The following is a 23,545-nucleotide window of genomic DNA, read 5'->3' as shown; positions in this document are numbered from 1 at the left end:
AAATTCCAGACAATGGGTGTTACAATGAATTCCGACGATTATTAATCTGAGAAGGGATAACTGTACTCTCTTTGAAGTAGAATGTTTAAAGGCAGCAGGCTTGCCATATGCTTAAAGATTGTAAAGCATTTCAGGCTATGCATGTATTTCAAAATCTCTCGCAGTAGTGGGTAATAAATTTCATTTTAAGGTAATCTTAAAGCATCGGGCGCCCGTGGGTGTCGTAACCGCATTTCACCAGTTACGTGTGACTAGTTGTGAGCTGTCCTACTGTCGTCGCTGCTTTTGTTTTACTCTTGATACAATAAAGCTTTTATAGCGACATAAGATTAAAAACAATTTTTTGCATTTGCTGAGGAATTATATACGCCACTTAAATATATTTGGCGGCTTAATTTTAACGGTACTGAAAAACGATTTACATCTCACATCGACTGATTTAGTTGGAACCAAAGGGTCAACTTAATAAATGAAGCTAATACAAAATGTACTTGGTCTAATGATACAATAAAGTGGATATTTAGTTGAATGAAAAATAGTTATAGGCAATCAAGCAGGGGAAGGGGCTAGGGTGACGTTAACTTCACTATTTGCCGTGACTGTCTACAACTGACTTTAATATGGCAAACACTAATAAACACTTTTATTTGATTTATGCATTTATTTATTTATTTGATTGGTGTTTTACGCCGTATTCAGGAATATTTCGCTTATACGACACCGGTCAGCATTATGGTCGGAGGAAACTGGGCAAAGACCAAGGGAAACCCACGACAATCCGAAGATTGCTGCGAGACCCTCCCACGTACGGCCGTCGAGAAAGCCAAAGTGAGCTGGACTTGAACTCTCAGCGACCGCATTGTTGGGAGGCTGCTGGATCATGCTAAGGTTGGCGTGTTAATCCTCTCGATCCCTGATGCCCCACACATTTATTATAACCAGCGTCATTGGGATCATTGTTGTGGCCTCTTGGGACAGACTTCTGGAAATGGCGACGCGTATTCTTCTAATACAGCAGCAAAATCAGAAACAGAATTTTCTACTACTGTACTTTAATTCAGGCTATGAACTGGAAGTATTCCATTGTAGATTTAGTGTGACAGTGTGATAACTGGCAAATGGTCACACGTAATGGGTGAAATAGGGTCTCTTGGCAGTTTACGTCAGGGTTTTATTCTAAATGTTATAGATTGCAGGCTTCAGTCTGAATTCCCCCGTGTGGTCTACGGAGTGAAAAAAAAGACTACGGCCCTCTAGGCAAATTTGTCGTATGACACAAGTCTACAACAGTGCTTTTCAGCTGTCCTATGCAGATAAATATAATAATAGTCAAGTGAATCCTTCGTTCGGTCTACGGGTTCGGGAGCATATTGTAGAAGCTAGCACCGAACTAGAGGAGATACCGTACCTTCTTCATAATTACAGACGCATTCCCCGGAGCTATAGAAAATGATGCCTTGCGAGGGCTGTTGTGAAATCCCTATGGGGAGTGGGGGATAACCCGTAGTCGACCAGAGCTTCCGTCACACTTGTGTGAGCCTCACCCGCTCGAGAAGACCGGGAGAGACACTCTGCAGGGTGTTGGAAAATTTACCTCTTTGCCATATTGCTGCTTTCCAATGCCCTTTAAAACTCTGCACACGTAAACTGTAAAACTCCCGAGAAACTGATGTTTTCGAAAACGTCTGCGATATATGCATTGATTAGCTGTGTTCAGTTCAACGCCGGCTAATAGAATCTCTCGTTCGGTATACCTGAAATGTCAAAACATGTGGTCCTCAAAATGTGAAGGCTAACTATTTGCCACCGGTACTAACATCGTTGTGTAAACCGGCGAGCAGTGAAAGACTACGAGCGTACATTAGAAATAAATCTGAAGAAACGTCAGTAGCGACACGATTGTATACAAACTGTTCTTAAAGAAAATTAAAGTTTCGTACATTCTGACATTTTTACATAACTACCTACTTATTTTACGATATTACCGAGCCCATAATATCGAATTAGACATGTTGTGTGACATAATTTATGCATCTAGGCTAACGTCAGAAACCGACACACGTGTTTCCAGCCATACCAGGCTGGGGTAGTTGTGAAAGTTTTAGTCGGAGTGCACTCGGTGCTGAATACTACATTGTGTAATGGGTGTTTGTCCAAATTCGATGAAACCTTGGTATGGAATCTAATTAGAATACAACTGTTAATAGTTTATGTCCATTTATGGGACTCTTGACGTGGCTAGGGCCGTCTGTCTGAGGTTGGATACTCCAGCTGATCAAGGCTTGCTTCCCGTGAATTAAAAACCTTTGTTGCCATATTAAAATTAAAACCGATTCAAATTTTTTTCTCAGTAGGTAATTGATTGTTCACCATTATAGGTACCTGCAGGCCTGCCGATGATTTGGGAAAGCTGCTTAAAGACTACAGCCGGATACATGTAAGCAGTGAAGTTTAATAATATTTTAATCATTTTTGGGCGCTTGATTTCTGGGAATAATTACTGTAGCGGTTCTGTATGCAGTCTTGATTTATGTAATCCACATACACGTTGCGTATTTTGCCTCACTCGTGTTCAGCTGAAGAGTTTGGTCAAGATACTTGACCAGTTTAATTGAAGTCCGAATGAACTGAATGAGCTTTCAAAGGGATGAGTGCTCAGGTACCTGGTAATGTATCTGCTGGTTGTATGTGATGAAGACGTACAGCACAGAGAGGAAAACCAGAGTAGTGATGACAGTGTGATAGCTGGCATACACCATGTCATATCGTGCACCCTTCGTAACTTTGGAGTATACTTTTAGTGATTAGTAGATAAATACACATCAGAATTTGGCAATTCTTCTGTTTACTTTAGACATTTATTAGGACACAGGAACATACATGAATGGTCGTGCCATGCATGTTCCAGATAAACAGGTACCAGATGAACTCTACATGGTTAATATTCCCGTGAGGAAACTGGGAATTCAGGCCATTCAACTTTTCAGTTGGACCTAACCACTGAAATTTTACTTTTCTGAGCAAACATTGTTCATATATTTTCTACGAAATTACCGATGCCTTTCACAGCAATACGTATTCAGAGTTCGATATACTCTAAAGGTCATCTGGTAAAGGGCGGCGTTGAAGGAATTTGATCAAAGTGCAAAGCCCGGTCCGGCTAATTGAATGACATATACAGGTTCTGCTAACTTTTCTTGATATATCCTTGGTAATATATTACAAATTATCCTTTTATAATTCTACTAAATGTGTACATCACCCCTCCCAACCACCACACTCCCAAATCCCCCTTCTCACTGCAATTCAGCTGTCAGATGTATGTCCTGTCCCCGACAAGTAGTCAGTAATAAATGGAAAGTCTGCTTTTAAGTTGGACACGAGTGCTACTGTAGCAGGTGTTTTATCCACAATCATGAAGCAGAGCACCACAGATCCTGAACGCAAACCATAGTGACATACAAGAGAATTACTGTAAATGCCCTTTTATTAGCGGCTACAAACTTTCGCGGATTTCACGAGGAAACACATTCGCGGGAATCAATTTTCGCGGATCTTAACAGAATTTTTGGACAACTGATAAAGGAAAATCAATCTTCATTACAGAAACGCCAAAAGTAATAAAACAACTAAAGCATTCAAGTATCAATGTTATCATTTAAACTTGTTTGCAATGCTATACAATACAGTAACTTGATCAGAAAAAGGAAATTAACCCTCCTAACCTTTTAATCTTTTGAAGACTGTTAATCTTTATAAGACGAATCCCTTACCTGCTGTGTATGCAAATATTCGTGTCACTCATTCCGGGAGACGACGAAGGATTAAATGTGATATAAATAAATCCCACTATTTAATCCTCATGTATCAGCAGTGTCAGTGAAACCTTGAGTGAACTGTGACAGATTTGAGTAAATTTCTCAGAAATCTTCATTATGAAAAGGAAGTTCGAAGCGCGGAAACCCCTAAGCGATGTATAGGGCGCGCCGGAAAGGTGACCTGAGTGGAAGGCAAGTACAGTCGATCAAAAAATAGCCTCTCTCATCGCATGTATATCGTATCACGTACACACGCCCACTACAAATTATCGATTTGTATGTCTCTTAGTGTGGCAAATAAATCAACAACAGCAACGTCGCAATGTGGCGATACTTAGACGAAGCTAAGCCTCCTTAAAAGAGAGTAAGATTAACTGACGATCAATTCAGCTGGATTTGTGAAAGCCGGAATACATACTAATTAGGTATTTCTAATTAACGTGTTTGAAAAAAATATTAGAACTGTAGTATTTCTTAAGGAATTTATAACTGTAATGCATGATACATTAATAAATTACTTACATGGGTTTTGTGTTCGATGGCACTTATTTTCGCGGAAATGTGTTTGTACGGATATACTCCTCTGTTTCAGAAAGGACTGAATTTTTTTAAATAGTTCCTCCAGAGTATAGGTCGTTATGGAAAACGTTGTTGCGGCAGTGGTAATATTATTAATTAAGCTCCTCCAGAAGAATTTGATAGTAATAATTCTTGCAGGCAAATATAATATTATTAGGGGATTTGTCCGCAGGAACGATCACGTATTTTCTTCGAAGGTCATCAAGTATCTTTCACACAGCAGGATCCTTCAGAACTTACTTGGCTGTCGCATGAGCATTAGTATTGATATGGTGGATTGCATACACAACCTTTTCCTTAACAAGTGGCTAGGACTGAAGGTTCTACCTTCACTCCTTTGGACCATTTATTTGTAACATTTTCAAGCGCTGAACGGACTATGTTCTTAGCTCTCATATTTAACTTTCTTAGTTCTATACTTTGGACCTCTCACCAGTAGATAATCATTGTTTACAATATCAATGAAGACAAGCGTTCGGTAGATTCAAGACACTCTCGCGCGATATAATGCCTAATGCGGTGGGGACAGAACCCACCCCCCAACTACAAGTCTCCACCTGGCAGGCCTGGTTAATGACAGCAGGAACGACAACAGTCCTTTTCAGGGCCACCGCTTTTTTTCCGAAAAGAGAACTCTCAGTCTGAGCACTTTAGGTTTATGGGGTTTATGTTTGTCATCATGACAGGGTTATGTCTGTGGGAATGGCCCCCCTCTATCGTTCCATGGTGGGGTGTTGAATGCTCCCCTGTAAATAATGCCACACAAACTTGGGTTTTAAATATCGGATAGCGTAGTTTGTCAAATGGCATGGTGAGTATTTTGGGTAGGAAATGACAAAGAGATATTTTCACCAGGTTGATGTTCCGGTGTCAATATCTTTGTCTTCTTTTTAACAAGCGTGTATACTGAAAAATGACATCGTTGTTGCCTTGTGTAAGCTATATGGGGAGGATGTCTCTATAGGCCAGGGTAGGCCTATACTGGCGCGCCGATATCATTCACTTCCTGCTCCTCCCCACGATATGACTGACATATTGTCGACATCGTCAAGCCATAAATCTCTCCTATGAGGAAATTAACCTGCTGTGATTGGATGTCTGAACACCCCATACATAGAAAGTGAAGATTTGATTAGAAGCTGCGAAAGGGTCACACTGGCTGAATTATCAATATAGTATAAATAACATCCGAAAGTTGTAATCCTTTCCTGAACATGCAGAATTTATCATGGAAATGTGTAGCCAAGGCTATATTTAAGTGCATGTGTTTCGCAATGCTGCTTGTCGGATTGAGTTTGGATGTTACGTTTATTAACGATTATCCCGTAAGCCTTAATGAATCTCCAGATATCCGTTTTTTGACAAAATACCGGGCGTGTCGACCATAGGGATGCCTGTCATCGTTAATGAAACGCGAACACAATTCACTCCTTGAGGCACCGTCTAAGAGGATGTCGTGGCGGTTCTGTCTTCTTTTGTAAATGCTAATGGTGTTATGGATTCTAAATGATTTCTCGGAAGTCTTTTAGAGAGATCTTGTGTTACGTCGGGGATATCATGAAGAACCGGGTTGCCAATGCTTTTGTGATACACCTACCCTCTGGTAAGTTGCGCCTTCGGTGTAAGGTACTGATTTATTAATCTGACAGAACGCTGTTTTGTCCTCTCCTAAATGTCTATTAATTGTTTGCCTCGCAGACTTATATTCGTCGCCCAGTGAATGACAACGGTGTAGTGCGAACGATATTTTGTCTCCTGTTCTCTGGAAGTAACGAAAATGGTTTTACAGCAAAACCTATCTGAATCAAAATGTGGAAGGTGCTACACTCGCCCGAGCAGTTGACATATACTATGTCTTTACTAGATGGTCAAAATCGCCCGGATATTCTGGGCATTCTGTCTTCGGTAGCGTGAAGATTTTCTCTGGGTCTGACAGTGGTTATAGGCATTGTAGTCAACAATAAACAGTCGTCATCCATCTACCTGAAAAATACTGTAATAAATGGTGTGTGAGGATGTGGGCATTCACGTGAAAAAAATCAATTATGGTAGTACATGCATGCCGAACTCATAACTGATCAACAGGCTATATTAATTGGCCATCCTTGGTCCTGAAAATTAACTAACCTGGGAGAAAAAAAGTGGCGGTGTCTTGGGATTAATTTATAAACATCTTATTTTGTGCTGAGTCACAGGTATACATCTACTGAAGAAAACATACTTTTAAATTTCGGCAAATTTTGCAGCTGTCAAAAAGACTGCGTTAGTTCTAATTACTATACGCTTATCAGCGCGATCGCGTGACATAAAAGGCAGACATGCCACGGACTCTCCTGCAGCATTCAATACAAAAATTTGTCATTTGTTCGTTTATACATTTGTTTATTTCTACAGTTGTGTGTAAATTATGCGTCACGTTCAAGAACATCCCACTAGTATGACAGCACTCATGTTTCCAGTTTCAAGCCGTAACAGCTTATTGTCAATCTTTCCTCACTAGCTTATTTTAATACTTCAAAATGCAAAAGCAGTTGAAAATTTTTTTTTTCTGACAATGCATGGAAGTAAATTTTGGCTGCTGTGAAGCTGTATCAGGAACCTGAAAAGTTTGAAACTAATCCATCATCTCTGTGTCTGAAGGCTAAGCCAATCAAAACAAACTATAAAAGAAGCAAGGAATCATGTAGCGTGCTACAGGCAAGAAATATTTTCAAAGAAAGAAATCGCACGCAAAGATTTCTGCTTCGTTTACTAGGAGAGGAGTTCAAAGGGGGACTTGGTACACTATAGTCTTATTTCTGTTAGAGGGTCGCCCATATTCAGCTGTCTGTAAAAATCAGTCATATTCGGTACCAAAATTGCCTTTATGTTCTAATTCGCCAGCTCAAACGAACACAAAACATTTGTCATTACAACGTAAGTTTTACTACCTTTAGAAGTAACTAGGGATCGCCAAGCTTCCCTCCTGGCCTGCATACATGTGTAAGACATGTAAGGGATAACATACCCATTGCTGATGGTATTTAATACAAAAGATCACTAGCTCCGACATATTGCCAACAGTGAAAGGTTTTTTGTTAACCTGCTTTACACTTTTTGTTGTAGCGTTTAGCTCTTTGAAACAGTCAGAAAAACACAAAGGACTACCAGATAAATGTTTTGAGAAGGGAATGATACTTATTGACATCTCTGAAAATTTTTCGAACAGCGCGATTCTTGGCATGCACCGCTCGTCCTCCGAATCGCTGGCTAATTCGTCGGATCCTCCCAGGGAGTCATCTGCTACGGGATGATCGTGTAAGTTGAAAATCACAGTCCCTAGAACGCTGTATTCCGTCGGAAACAGACGCTACCTGTTCAGCTATATCCGTGTTGAAATTAAGTTGTATGCTATTTCCGGTACACTGAAAAACAAGACTATCGATTTGTTTGCCTTTTCGATGACATACAACGCTGTTCCCCACGGAGCATAGACAATTTTAGATTGACGCAAAAGCAGAACTGATTGAAAATATCAGACTCTACTGAAGCTTCGTTAAAGTCCATGCAAGAAAACATGACCATGCACAACAAGAGTCTAACCACTGATTGTCAATAAACATATATCGGCACTATTGGTCGAGCGTCCGCTTCAGGAGCGGTAGATGCAGGGTCAATCCTGGGTGGAGTCACACCTAAGACTTTAAAAGAGGAAATTGTAACTTCCTCGCTTTGTGTTCAGCATGAATTGTATAGTACAATGAGTGGTTGACCCGTATCAGCATAATGGCTTACTTGCCTTCGGTAAGGCGTCTCAGTGAAGCAAAAAACGAGCGGTGGAAATCCATCCTGCAACAAGGAGGCACATTACACGCACTCTAAGGATTCTTTCGTCGTCATTTGACAGAAAAATTGTTAAGTACGACGTTAAACCCCAAGCACTCACTCACTCACTCACTCACTCACTCACTCACTCACTCACTCAATGACCATGCTCTCCACTGTGCCGTTATATTTCATATTCTTACACTTTGAACATTCAAATAGCTACTTCGTATGAATATTAGTAACCGCTACAGCACCGGTGACCACTGTTATCAATAAAACAAATCAATTTATCTGGCCACATAGTCTGAATGTCAGTTAGCGCTCCCGTACCAATAATAAATATATTCAGTCAGTGTCGTGGGACAACCCAACCTCTATACACTGATAGGTTGGACGTATATATCATTACAAAAAAATTGCAGTTAGGACACTTTTTCTAATTCATAATGTTAAGTCAGTATGCTCTGTTTTGACGGCAAGAATCAATTACCTCGGGTGACGTCATAATTGTTAAAAAAACAGTGGCATGCTGGAAATTGGGCGGAGTTAAATATGCTGTGAAGGAGGGTAACGCCACTCACCTGAACTGTTGTTGACTTCACTGTAAACCCTGTTTCTGACACTGCTATGATCAAAACTGTTTAGACATTTTCGTACAATATGACCTTAAAAAGGGAATTCCATCTTATCTCTTGTAGTATATGATCTCACGACAGCATTGTTTTAGAGATGGGTATTAGGAAATCAAAGCCTTCCAGTTATTCGCAGAGACAGCAGTTTAGCCTTTACTATTGAATGGAGTTTGTTCTAACCGCTTGTTGGAGAAGCCATTGTAAAATACACAACTCTCCACCCTAATTGTCAAGCATGCAAATTGCTTCCAATAATTATGATGTCGCCCGAGTTCTTGATGTGGATACCAAGCTTATGGATTATAACATAATGAATTAGAGGGTCTTCTAACTGAATATCTTAGTATTAATATGGAAGCCCAACGCATTAATGTCTAGATCTTATGTGATGCTGAATAAAGGCAGTTTTGGTAGCGAGTATGACCGATTCTACAGACATATGGCTCTCTAAAGAAATATACTATAGTATAAACTTCAACTTCATAAAAGTTCGCGGGCATATTGATGAATTGATCCAAGCGTGGAATACATTTGATCATAAACCAGCTGATTCTTCCACCTGAAAGGACTAACACGAAATGCTGATGTTATTGAGAATCCAGTTCTCAAAGGGGGTGCTTTTTTTCACAAGGAAACTTACACTAATGAAATCGTCTAAAGCTGTAAAATATTGTCAAGAACAGATTTGTAACAATATCAAAGCTAGAACAAAAGCATTTTAAGACCACTTAATTGAAATATTTGGGTTTTATGATACGTCTCGGAAATGCGATGCTGTGATCCAGCGAAAATTATAAAGTACGTAGCTCGATGTGTGTCCTCATCAGCTGTAAATTTGTCTTTGTGCTTTGTCACTTTATGGTTTTATTGTCTTTTCAACAGATCAAAAAAATCAGCGGTGCTGTATCAGCAGGTCAACGCCATCCACAGAAGAATTCCTGTTAACTGTTTTATTGCTTATCCAATAAAACCATCTCTAATCCTACTGCACATAATTGCCATGGATACATTTCTTCACACGAAAGGGAAACCGTCGATTACGTTTAATTTCTGTAAAAGCTTTTCTTCTCTGGAACATTAAGTACGTACAACTTTGACGAAGCTGTCCAAGGTTGGTCAAATGTTCATGCATGGTGCAACTCTGTATACATGCTATGTTCACCCCGTTAATTACACTAGTATAAGATTAGAGAATATTCTATAGGGGAAAAAAACATATATGGCGTTACCCAGGCAACACATTGCCTTTTAACCTATGTACGCAGCAAACATGCCTTACATCAGTTTTACTTAACAAAATATGAAAGCTGTTACTCTATAGTTTATAATGTAAAGAAGTGTTTCAATCGGAAAACATTCTTTACTGTCATTAATTTGAAACGGATACTTGTTTACACATCAGATAGAAGCATGGTTTTTTTGGAAGTTTGCCATTCGCGACTTACGAGGCTGAGATATCCTAGAACCTTTGCATTGTTGTTAGGTTGTCTTCAAACATGTTATTTGGAATCATTTCAATGAAAGTTCTCTCAAACAAAAACAGGGCCAATTTGAAAAATGACAGACTTATTTACCCCATTTTCACATGTGTGCTTGTACTCAAGTTTTAGATAATACTCATGCACCAACGGACGCCTAGCAGTAAATATAGAAAAACCTACAAAGTTCCCCACCCACCTCCTACGTAAAGAAAATGCTAAAAAAGGTGAAAACCAAAACTCCGAAAAACGTTTGTTTTAAAAATCCCCAACTGTATTCTAAACGAACCTATGTGATATCTGCAGTAAAAATCATTCATTATCTGAAGCTACTGAAATAGTCTATCCTACGCGACGTTCGTTGAAGACCATTTGATCTCATCAAGTGGGGAAGTTGGTCAGTTCCTTCTAACTGGTCGGTGGGTTACGACGGGAACTCCGGCATCCTAATCAAGTGAAGTAAATCAATAAATCAAATAGCCTATTGTTAAATTGTAAAGCATTTTGACGCTGTATGGGGAGTCTAAGCCAGCTAACTCTACGTAGGAAGGCCTTCAGGCAACCCGCGGTTGGTCGTGGGTTTCCTCTGCCCGGTGTCCTCCCACACGGAAAAATATTCTTGAGTACGGCGTAAAACACCAATCAAAAAAATAATAAATAGGCACGCAAAGATATGGCTGAAATACAAAGGTATATGTGTAGGCGTAAACACAAAGCTCCACACAGTCTTGCTTTCACTTTTTAAACACATGATTGGCTAAGCATGTAATGAGAAAAAATGTTTGGGTTGAAAGTGGAGGCATTAAACATGTGGAGGGCACAAAATAGTTTTGTCTTGGGATTCTTAACATGTTTAGCCCCCAAAATACATGGTAAACTAAACATGTGTGATACCTGTGCCACGCATAAGCCGCTTCCACTTGTTTGAACACGTCATCACCGAAACATGTAGACAAATGAGGCGCTTAACTTTGTTCTGCTGTGGAATTAATTGTTTTCATTCACACAAGTATTTTAGGAAGGTCTGTAAAAGTATGCAACGTTTAACCATTCAATATAAAGCATTTAACAGATCTCTCCCAAGACCTACAACCATTCTACCTGAATAGTATACCACTATTATACTCCAACCAATGCTCACATCCTAATACAAATGTTCCATGACCAATAAAAGATGATTACGTGTTTACACAAATCGTGCTCAGCAATTAAAAGGCACGAACCAGATACCTCGTAAATTTTGCTAAACGGGTTCAGCATTTTGATACCTTGTGTGACATGTCAAATCATTTCAGGAGTCTCCGATGTTTGCAAATCCCCCACGCCACATTTAGAATGTATTGCTGATGTGGTGTTAAGGGTTTTCACGTGTTACCATTAGCCACCCGATCAGGAGTGTAATAGTTTAATTGAGATTGAATTTACGTGTTCGTGGTCAATTATTCATATTTTACACAGGCTTTGTGTGAATAAAGCCAAAGCAGTTTACCTTTCTCTACTCAATACACAACCTTCCTCTGAGAAAAAACACGTACCCAATGTTAGGAGATCTGTTCTATCCATTACACATATTCAATATTCACTTTGTAAAATTGTCAGACATGTCAGCCAAGGTTAGTATATGTGTCAGCCTTCAATTCATGCAATATTTGAGTCTTATTTCACAAAATGTCATCACAAAAGTAAAACAACCATATACATTCCCCCGAGCAAGCAAAACCGCTGGGTCAGCCACGGATACATGTAAATCTCGGTCTATTACTTACATGTGATAACGAATACCAATTACAGTAAGGAAAACAAATAGTTGTTTCATTAAATATCGTCTTGACTATTATTAGACAGTGGGAATTGGCTGGAAATTCATGTGACTGGCATCTAGTGTTCGGTTCTAGGACTTGCCTGTCAGAGCACATATCCTCCACTCCACATCGTTACAGCTGACACGTCAGCCCCCGCATCCATCTTCTTCTTGCTAGTATAACAGTACACCTCGCCTAACACGGTTAATACTGAAGCTAAACACGTTGAGCATTTAAAGTGCTCATCGCTGTTTTAAAGAGGAGTATTAATGGCGACCGGAAATACCTTTTAAAATACGTTTATGCAAGACAATGTATTTTGCAATATGAAATAATTAAATAAACAAGGAAGTGTTTAACTATTTATTTATTTAATTTAATTTTAATTTATTTATATCATTGGTGTTTAACGCCGTACTCAAGAATATTTCACTTATACGACGGCGGTCAGCATTAGGGTGGGTGGAAACCGGGCAGAGCCCGCGGGAAGCCCACGACCATCCGCAGGTTGCTGAGAGACTTCCCGCGTACGCCCGGAGAGGAATACCAGCAGGAGCTGGACTTGAACTCACAACGACAGCATTGGTGAGAGACTCCTGGGTTATTACGCTGCGCTAGCGCGCTAACCAACTGAGTAAAAAAAGGGGTTATCGACCGAACCTGAGGTATTGTCCAGATTCTCTGAAAAAGAAACTTGACGTCAAAGTGCAGCTTTGATGTTTATTTCGGTTTATTCGGGTTTCTTTCTAACAAGGTGGGTCTACGACAAACAATATATGGGTTTGACTAAGAATACGTGTATGAACAGTCAGAGCATGACTTTAATAGGATGCTGTGAGCACTTCAGTGCTATCCAAAAACTTGCCTCAGTGTATCCGGAAGAGCAATTGGCAAATTGACACGCCACAAAATTGACATATGACCGGTTAAGTATGACCAATACAAATTTGCCTCAGTAAAGATTGTACCTTATGTGCTTTCGGGTACACACATTGGAAGAAAAAACCACAGTTCTAAGCTGCCGTCATTAACGCAGGCTGAGCGACAAGTATAATACCAGTTATTAGAGATAAGCTGACATTTAAGAGGATGATAAAGCAGCTTTCTATCTTTATTGTCATCTTCACAAATCTGCAGCTGAGAATAACGTGGTAACTTAAGAGAAGAGGGCCTTTGTGTGCAGAGCAACGATATTCCTGAATCAATAATAGCCGAGTGCTTTATGATAGCCCAAACTTGTCACAAGCCCTTTTCAAAAGAAAATCCAACGCTTTTTATCAAAAACACCAACCTTATAGTATTTACAAGAGGAAATATAATTCAGGTAGGAGAAGAAAAGGATTCGTTATTGAAACAAGGACGTAAGTTATGTGACCGCGCCTTAAATCCATCTGAAAGGCACACTCAACGTCAACATACCACTATTTTGTTAACAAAACAAATATTTCTTCCGGATACTGGGAGAGTAATAATGACTTTTTATCGAATCTTCACGGATAATCGTTCATAAAGAAAGCATCCAACCTCGACATGATAGACAGTATTGCCCGAAAAAAATAGCCCTAAATAATGCGATTTTTGACCTGGGACATCCATGTTGGTTGAGAGATGGTATAGGAATATTTGTTTCGAATTTGCTTCTTTGTAATTATAACAAACCTTCAGCATGCAACATTCATTAACTACATGTATGCACTTGTTATGTACTCAGTCTTGCTCGTCAGAAAACTTCTCTATGACTCGCATGGGTCTCTCTCGCGTAGTGCGTTCTGTAAGTAGCGGAGGTTGTCATTCATGCAACGTAACTTACAATTCAGCCCAGCTGTCTTCCACAGACATGTGGGTCAGTTTTCCAGTAGCTGGCCACATGGCGGTTTACTCCACTCATAAAACTCACCGCCATCGTATAAGTGAAAACCTATTAAATATTGCCTTAAACTAAAATCAGTTAAGAATGTATATAAATAACAGTTCAACGCAATGTTAGGAGAAGTCCACAGACCTTTGGCAAGTAAATTACATATTATATGTAATTATTATTATTATTATTATTATTATTATTATTATATATCGAAACCATTTCGCGGGGCCTCCGTGTCTCAGTCCATTAGCGCGCTAGCGCAGGGTAATGACCCAGGAGCCTCTCACTAATGCGGTCGCTGTGAGTTCAAGTCCAACTCATGCTGGCTTCCTCTCCGGCCGTAAGTGGGAAGGTCTGCCAGCAACCTGCGGATGGTCGTGGGTTTCCCCCGGATGTGCCCGGTTTCCACCCACCATAATGCTGGCCGCCGTAGTATAAGTGAAATATTCTTGAGTACGGCGTAAAACACCAATCAAAAAAACAAAAAAACAAAAAAAAAGAAACCATTTCGCTAAGAGTAGCTCGTTCATAAGCTCTGTGGTCTATTCTTTATTCCAACCTTTGTGATTACGTTTAGTTCGCAAACTGATTACGCAGCACTCATTCCTTGCAAAGAGAAGAATGTTCATGTCAACCCAGTCGCGATTGGGCAAGAAAAGGTAAACCATTGTTTTCAAGGTTCCAAGGAAACAATGGAAGATGGTTAATCTTATTTTGTTTTGTTGTATGTTAAATGTTACGACAACAGGAAACAGGAAACTGGGAGTTAACTTCACTCGCATTTAAAATTCGTGCTTGAGAAGGACGTTTGATGACATAAATATCCTTGTTTTTTTCAGTTTTGCTTTCACCAGTTTGAATATACATTCAGGAAGAAATGTACTTCATATCGCGTTAGCCGACTAAGTCGTATACAACAAAATGATTACCTTAGTATTCTGGAGTGATGCAATAGTACATCCAGCACACGTTTTTTCTACCTGTAAATGATGTTTCATGTTGAATACTTGAATGGATTTCCGTTCAAAAAAAAAAAACAGCTGGGCGATCAGACTGGTCGAATCAGACTGATCGAATACGACGTGCAATTTCATGCCACAGTAGCATGCGACAAACCTCATCGTCTAAACGTGTTTTATCAAATAGACTTGTTCTATTTTCGTTCCACTTGTCGAATGCGATGAGTCGCTACGCCAAATCGCATCATGTGATATGTGTTAGTGGAACTGTCATAACCCCACACACATGGCAATCCAGCGAGATCCACACGATTAGATGAGTTACAGTGTATTGTAAACCGTGAGTCATATACATCGATATGACTCACGGGATGATTGCTGATATCAAAGACTACAGTATGGGGTGTAAAATAAAAGCCTTGTCAATAGTATGGCAGTTGGCAAATGGTCACAGTTAAACGGTGAAATCCTTTCTAATGTCAATTAACCTCGATTAGGGCTTCATTCTAATTATTCATGTACATGCTCGAATGATAGTAACTTATATCCCCCCTCTTTGCTCTTTGAGCAATTGTAGACCCGTGACGTCCAATAAATTGCAAATAACATCCCTGCATTTCTAAAATCTAATTCTGCTTTACCCATGGGGCTAGAGGGCATGCAATTTGTGAGTACCTAGCCATTTAGATGAATAGTTTATAATTCATGAATTAGAATAAACCGTTACTAAGATCAACTGACAAGAGGCTGCTTACGTCTGTGACCAATTGCCATCTATCTCATTGTCCTCAATGCTCTGGTTTTTTTCTCTTTTCTGTAATTGTATTATAATGTTTGGGCACCTGAATCCTTTAAGCCATAGATAATAGTAAACAGTAGAATACACAGAAACACTCTTCCAGATTAAATTCCTTTCAATCTTGTGGTGTATAATCAAAGACATGCTATCATATTCTTACAATATGATTACACGCGTACAGCCAAGACACAAAACGTTGGGATAAAACAGTATGAAAGGTGTGGCTGCATCCGCGGCAAAAAAAAAATTAAACCTTTGATCAGCTGATAATGTGGAGAACATCGGATAAAGATTTAGAGATAAATATTCTTGCACTTTGCACCAGTCATAGGCTTATTGCACCAGCAATAGACTTACTGCACCAACAATAGATTTATTGCACCATCAATAGACTTACTGCACCAACAATAGACTTATTGCACCAGCAATAAACTTACTGCACCAGCAATAGACTTACTGCACCAGCAATAAACTTACCGCACCAGCAATGGTCTTACTGCACCAGCAATAGACTTATTGCTGACAAGTAGAACAATCTTCCATTGGGACAACTTATTCTGTAATGGAACATCTTCCAGGCAGTGTCTCACGGCTTCCGGTTTGCTGACGTCTAATTTTTTATCTGCTTCTTGTTTATGTGACATAAGAGGTTACTCAACAGGAATTACTCTCCAAAATCACGGGTTAATGAACGTGACATTTGGCAGTGGCAAATTGGTAGAAATTATATGATGGTAGTTACAACCCTGAGGCTTAATATTACCCGTATACTTTTTGAGTTCTTCTAGACCAGTGACTTGTAATAAGTTGTAATGAACATCGCTGCATTTTTTGGCTTAATTCTGCTAAAACCTAGGTGCCAGGGGGCGTGTAATTGACTACTATCTAGGCATTTACATTGAACAGTTGTTTAGCCGTTCACGAAAACGGATCACAGCTACAGTGAATCCTGTTTTCTTGCTTTGAATACTTTCTGGGCTCTTTGGTAATTTTGTGGTAAACGTCATTTTGGGGAATTGGCCTGGCGATTATTGACCCGGAACGTCCTTATTGGTTGACGGCTGGTATACGAATGTCTGTTTCGACGCACTGATACATTAACTCCAGACAACAATGCCTCCTTAAGTTCCACTTTATACACGATGTCTCGTTGTTGACTAAGTAGAATTTCTCGGGGGCCTCCATGATGAAAATGGTTAGCGTGCCAGCGTGGCGTAATGAGTCAGAAGCCGCTCACTAATGCGGTCGCCTCATGTTGGCTTCCTCTTCGGCCGTACGTGAGTAGGTGTGCCAGCGGATGGTTGTGGGTTACCCCCGGGCTCTACAAACAATTGTGGGTTCTTAAGGATTGACGTGTTAAATAAAACCTCCCTATTACACAATCATTGGCATCTGCAAGAATATTCCTCTGGTAATCCACAATCAGTATTTATGTCGAAAACATTAGTAGTTTGATTCGTATAGAGAAGATGGTTCCAACATTACATATCTTACCACCATTAAACCATACCACTTTATCAGAAAACATGGAAAATGCATATACATTATCTTGGTTTTCTGGCGATACCGGTAACCCCATACAGTTGATCCGCATAGGGGCTCTAGTTTCAAAGGTCTTCTCTCGCACATTCAGTTTTCTTTGATGTAGAGCAATTTTATTTTAACTGGCGCAAATTTGTGGGTCATAGTGGGTACATATCATGGTAATCCCATTTCCTTCTACGTTAATTTTGCCCCATTATTTGATCATCAAAAATAAGAAATGCTTTACTAGAAATATCTCGGCCCGAAATAAGGCAAAACTGAGTTCAGAAAAATGCGCACTCTGTCCAGAAATAGGTGTTGTATTGGCGTGCATCGACCAGTGTTATGCTCATCCCGGTTGCCAGGCCTGGCTACCACAAACAAATGCGAAACAAGGACCAGAAACCAGGATGTGTTTTGTGTATAGCCCAATTTCTTTCATTCTACTATCTCACGTGGACTGCTCTCAGCATGTTCACGGAGCAAAACAACTTGGAGAATATTATTTTACTTCTTTTACTTGGAGAATATTTCTTTTAACATGTCGCCTATATCCAAAATCACTCATGCTCACTACCAATAATGTTTTTCGTCCATGCCACTTAATACAAGGTCTACATCTTGGCATGTTGCACATCACATTGTGAGGAAAATGTTCTTAGAATACTTTTTCTCTTATACAATGAGCTCAAGGAGCTCTTGACAGGTTCCCTGAGTTAAGATTTTATTCTAACTGTTCGTGTAAAGCAAATTCCACGCCTCCTGTCGTCAATTATAACACTGACGAAATAAAACTGTGTACCATCCTTTCATACACCATCAAAGAAACAAATCACAATTTCCAGTCGTTATTATTAGCTCGCCGTTGCGAAGTAAGGCGAGGTATTGTGAGTGTGTGTGGAAAGTGGTGTTGGTGTTAGTGGTGGTGTCGTCGGTGTCCCAGTGAGCTTTTTCTGTTTTGGTCAGTTGAGTAAGGTTTTGTTATTTATTTGATTGGTGTTATCAAGAAACATTCAAGAATATTTCTCTTAGACGACGACGGCCAGAATTATGGTGGGAGGAAACACATGACCATCCGCTGGAAGACCTTCCTACATACGGCCGGAGAAAAAGCCAGCATGGGTAAGATTTGAGCTGTTGGGTTTCCCACAACCCTCGTTCTTTATATGGCTATTGGCTGAGTTTGAAAATCAGCTAGGTATTAGTGCTGTGCCTTTATATTTATATTTTCAGGCTTTAGCTTATAAGATACATCCAAACACTGACTTACCTATTGAAAATGGGCATCTCTTAGTTATATATTATTAACTGGGGGCTGAATTTTATATCGTACATGCAATTTGTTTTTTAATTTACATGACAGCAGCCGGGTCTTATGTGTGTAGCGAACACGGCACAGAGTTCCAGAAAAGAGAAAACAACGAGACTTTCACCATGTGTCTGACACACCTTCTTATTATAACTAACATTACAGAGAACTCCATTTGAGCACACCACACCATACTTAAGTACCGACCCCGATAGCACAGTTTGTAGAGCGTCCGCTTCGGGAGCGGTAGATCCAGGACCAACCCTGGGTGGAGTCATACCTAAGAACTTAAAAGAGGAAGATGTAACTTTCTCTCTTGGCGTTCAATATGGAGGGGATAGTGCAACGACTTGTTGACCCGTATCAGTATAATGGCTCGGGTGGGGCCATTTACTTGACTTCGGTAAGGCGTCTTAGTGAAGCAGCACTAGATAAAAGAGCGGTGGAAATCGGGTGGAAATCCGTCCTGCAACAAGGAGGCACATTACATACACTCCAAGGATTCCTTCGTCGTCATACGACTTAAAAAATGTTAAGCACGACATTAAATCCCAAGCACTGACTCACTCACTCATTCACTCTTAAGTTGAATATGCCCGTAATGAATGATGGAGTCTTCAGTGCTGGACTGAAACACCTTTTTTTATTTTAGTCTTCGAATGGCAGTGATCTGTTAGTCTACAAACCGAAAGCAAAACGTAATAAGTGAAGTCCATCGGTTATGTCTTGATTCCAGATCGACAGCAGAACTTTTGTCTCCCTGATGAATTGACGCATCAGTCTAAGTTTAGGAGAGGCGCGTTGGTTGATATAAGTCATGTTCGCAAACAAAGCAATGTATGTCGAACTCATAAAAATGAAATCATCTTGATAACAGTATGCTTAACAATGAACAAGCAAATATCATTCTGGGATATCTAGACCGAATTATTTGTCGAGAAATGGCTTTGTGACTTAAGCTCCATATTTTCCACGGCTGATGTGTTGGTGACAGACCTGCGGTAGTAGGAGGCTGAGCATAAACGCGGGGAACTCACCGCCGAGCTGTCCCGGCGATTGCACCTAACCATACGATAATATCCGTTCTTAATTTCGCGCATGCGCACAGCATAAATGATTGGGTCGCACACAGAATTGGCCAACCAAAGCGAATACAGGTAATAGTCCACGTGCATGACGAGTTTGTACTGCGCCATAACTCCCATGTGATCTATTTGTGACTTGACCAAAATATACGCCTCGAAGATACAGTGAGGCAACCAGCAGACGAGAAAAGACCCCAGTATGAGCAGAGTTGTCACCAGGCCTTTTATATTTCTCCGCATATGTCTCTGGTGACGGCCTGCCATTTTCTGGTACTGATATATCGTGTGAAACACCTGGCTGTAGAACACGGCCATGATGATGAAACAGACGTGAACCAGAGGAAATAAAAGGTATTCCGTCTCGTATTTCGTACAGTAGCCCACCTCGCAGAAATTCACAAGCTCCATACCCTCGCAATACAGATAAAACTGACCGGGAAACAGGAAATCGGAAAAGCCGCAAAAAGCTGCAAGTATCCAAACGGCACCGATGCCACAGGAAACCCTCTTGCCCGTCATCAACTGAATATACCGGAGAGGTTTGTTGATAGCCAGGAAGTGATCTAAGGATAACAGAACCAGATTGAAAAGAGATATAGTGTGAGATGCCATTACCAGCGCCTTCAATACCGTATACAAACAGAGCTTTTGTCCGTAATCTTTCCCCGGCCCCAGAAAAAAAGGGAAGAGCGCGTTATTTATAACCGTAGTGAGGATGGTGGTGCTGACGAATAAATCCGAGACGAGCAAACTGATGATGAGACGCTGATTGGCTGAGAGAGGGCCGGAAATGTGACACATCGCCGTCAAAGAGGCCATGTTAGCCAGAATTCCCATCACAGCCAGAATCATGTTGAGCGTACGCCCGATGTTAAAAGGGGCATCGTGGGCGGCCAGCGAACTATTGTAAAAGTCGAGGAGACTGAGATTGGTTAATTCACTGAGAGGTAAATCCGACCCGGTCCGATTGGAACTACAGTCATCTCTAGGTACGTAGAAGTGACCCATGCCTCCGGCCTGGCGCACTGGGATAAATCCCAGAACTGGCTTCAGCAACTCAGGACATCTTCTGTAAATCAAGGAACCTGGAAAGACATAAAAGAAAAATACGTTTAGTATGCATTTAGTCGGTGTGCTTGAGCCATTTTCGTTAGGTGACAGTTTGCTTGGTGTTTTGTGATGGCTCGCACTTAGGTCCTTCATTATGTTAAAAACTCAAGTTAAAAACACAGGACGTCCACAATTTGACTGACCGACACACACAAATAGACTGAAGTAGTTATGTGTCATCCAGTTTACGTGAAAGTTTAAATTCTTAATATGAATGAATGATTTTGGCTTAGTGCCATGTGGGCAACACTTTAGGCAAATCGTGGGAGAAATTATTTTATGATACATGTAACAATGTCTTGATAGTGAACGGAAAACGACTGTACACAGAACATTATAAGTCAGAAGGCACACGAACGTATAATGCCTCATTCGTTTACATCGGCTGTGACATGGGTGTATCACAGATATTAAACACTCCAGCATAGCAAATTAATGCAGAATAAATACAGTATCATGCCTGGCAAATTAGTCACAGGTAACGGGTGAAATACAGCCTTTTGTGAAATTACCTCGGATAAGTTTCATTTTGAATGATCATGTGAATATGTAATAAGTAGCAAATTTACACCTTCTAGCACGATGCAGAATTACGCAAAAAAAATGCAGTGATGTAAAAAGTTTATTAAAGACTAAAATGATGTATTACTGAATTCCATTAACCTGCACCAGGTTAGGGGCTTTTATAGAGAAGCACAAAACACCTAAGGAAAGACACTATGTATTGGCTATCACAGATATACCCAGTCTAATGAAAGCCTTTGTTTGACGCCACTACTATCGCCAGTACAGATCTCAGCGTTGTTATCGACCTTTTCGGTAGTACGCTCGAATCATTACAACACGACGCACCTTCAAGTCAACTTTTGCCACTTTTCCTATCAGGGCTGGATAAGAGTCCTAGCATGATAGCAGCGCTAATAGCGTTCTAAACATCAGTCTAGTGAACGATTCGGCCGATAAATGGTTCCTAGGCATTCAGGAACTATCAAATGTATTAACCAGTACATGACCGTGTCATTCAGTGCATACTACCTCAGGTTTGACTCCTTAAATTTTTCTCATACGTGCCATGAACATCTGTGGATCTTTTCCATAAAAGGTCGGCTTAAACGGACGGTATAATAGAAAACAGGCTCATCAGTCTATTAAGAGGCAGTAGATTGTATATATATATATATATATATATATACATGAACACGTTACTGATTAAATACAGATATGATGTTAGATAAGTCGCCCGAGATCAAGAGCTGTTTTGGAATAATTATGACGTGACCCGAGGCTATGAAGTCTTAGTTTCGACCACAAACTTTTAAAGTTTCAACGCTATGAATGAAAAAAAGTACATTAGATGCATTTTCCTTGCAAAAATGCAGGTGTACAACATATCAATGTGTAGAGCTCATGGTTTTACGTGTCACCGGTGAAAGGCAATCACTGCTCTGAATTGATGGATCTTACTGTCACGAAAGCCTCAAAAGGAGAGAAGATTGGGATTAATTTTGATTATTGCGTAACGCTGATATCTGCAATATTGCATCCGTGTCTTGACAACATAGAAAAAGTAAAGTTAATAGCTTTACACATCGTTCTTTAGAATTGTAAGCCATGGCTTAAACTACAACTTGAAATGGTGGTATTTTCGAAACTCTCTCGATCCTTTGTCTGATGTCCGTCTTAGTAAATGCAGAGAATTTGGGACAAGAGGGTTTTATAACACATCTCGACATTCCTAGTTAAAGCGATATTTCACAGTTAGATTTATCCGTTTTTAAATTTAATTATGCATGTCTTATCCCCTGGTGAGTTTATTGGAGTTTTACGACATAATTACACTGACTTAGATCAATTCCTTGCGCAGTGGTGTACGGCGACAGGGAAATTATCCCAACGGCTAAGCTCTGATTTTTAGGGGAATTCAGATGCGATTGCGTGTTTACCAGAGACTTGGGAGGAGGTTAATAGAAGAAGCGACTGTTAGTAATTATCCTGCCCAGTTGTGAGGTATACTGCCTGTATCTTTGTTGTGGAGCCTATTGTTAAGGTTTAGTGTTAGTAGGTTCACTTTATTTATTTGAGTGGTGTTTTACGCCGTACTCAAGAATATTTCACTTATACTGCGGCGGCCAGCATTACGGTGGGAGGAAACAGGGCAGAGCTCTGGGGGTAAAATTACAACCATCCGCCGGTTGTTGGTAGACCTTCCCGCGTATGAGCGATGTGGGAGCCAGCATTAGTTGGACTCACAGCGACCGCATTGATGAGAGGCTCCTGTGTCACTGCGCCACACTGGCGAACATTTCACCGGTGAATTTGTGAAATGTTGATCTACTCAATGTATCACTAGGGGATGGCAAAATTATATGCACTATACTGATCAGTTGTGCGTGTTGAGCGTTCCAGTTGTTTAATGTTTGCGATTTGCATAGCACAATGATTAATGTCATCTTTAAATATATTTATTTATTGGCGTATTTCACTTACTTTACACGGACGATAGTTTAACTGCAAATACATTTTATTACGAGAATAGACAATATAGACAACTGTAAGCAAACCGTCTGATCGATTGGTGTCAGGCTGCCTTCTCGGGTTTGTGTATTGCAGACTAACACCATAGCATATTTTTTTACCTAATCCTGCTAAAGTCATGATGATATAGTGTTATTTAAGCCTTACGTAACAGTTAGAATAAATCCCGATAAAACTAGATATGCTATCCAAAGTTGTAAATGATCAGAATGAAATATGCTGAACAAAACAAAAAATTCACATGTAG

General features: G+C 40.1%; 1 protein-coding gene across 1 annotated transcript; it reads right to left on the bottom strand.

Annotated features, from left to right (window-relative positions):
• Positions 1-19,169: 19,169 nt before the first annotated feature.
• LOC135477799 (melanocortin receptor 5-like) lies at positions 19,170-21,291 on the bottom strand. The gene is made up of 2 exons (XM_064758003.1): positions 21,276-21,291; positions 19,170-20,738 (listed from the first exon to the last, which is right to left on the bottom strand). The coding sequence occupies exons 1-2, from the start codon at positions 21,289-21,291 to the stop codon at positions 19,486-19,488; spliced, it is 1,269 nt and encodes a 422-aa protein (XP_064614073.1). The 3' UTR covers positions 19,170-19,485.
• Between the last annotated feature and the right edge of the window lie 2,254 nt (positions 21,292-23,545).

The sequence above is a fragment of the Liolophura sinensis genome, chromosome 11 (genome assembly GCF_032854445.1).
Source record: "Liolophura sinensis isolate JHLJ2023 chromosome 11, CUHK_Ljap_v2, whole genome shotgun sequence".
NCBI classification, from domain to species: domain Eukaryota; kingdom Metazoa; phylum Mollusca; class Polyplacophora; order Chitonida; family Chitonidae; genus Liolophura; species Liolophura sinensis.
This window is presented reverse-complemented; position numbering and strand designations above follow the sequence as displayed.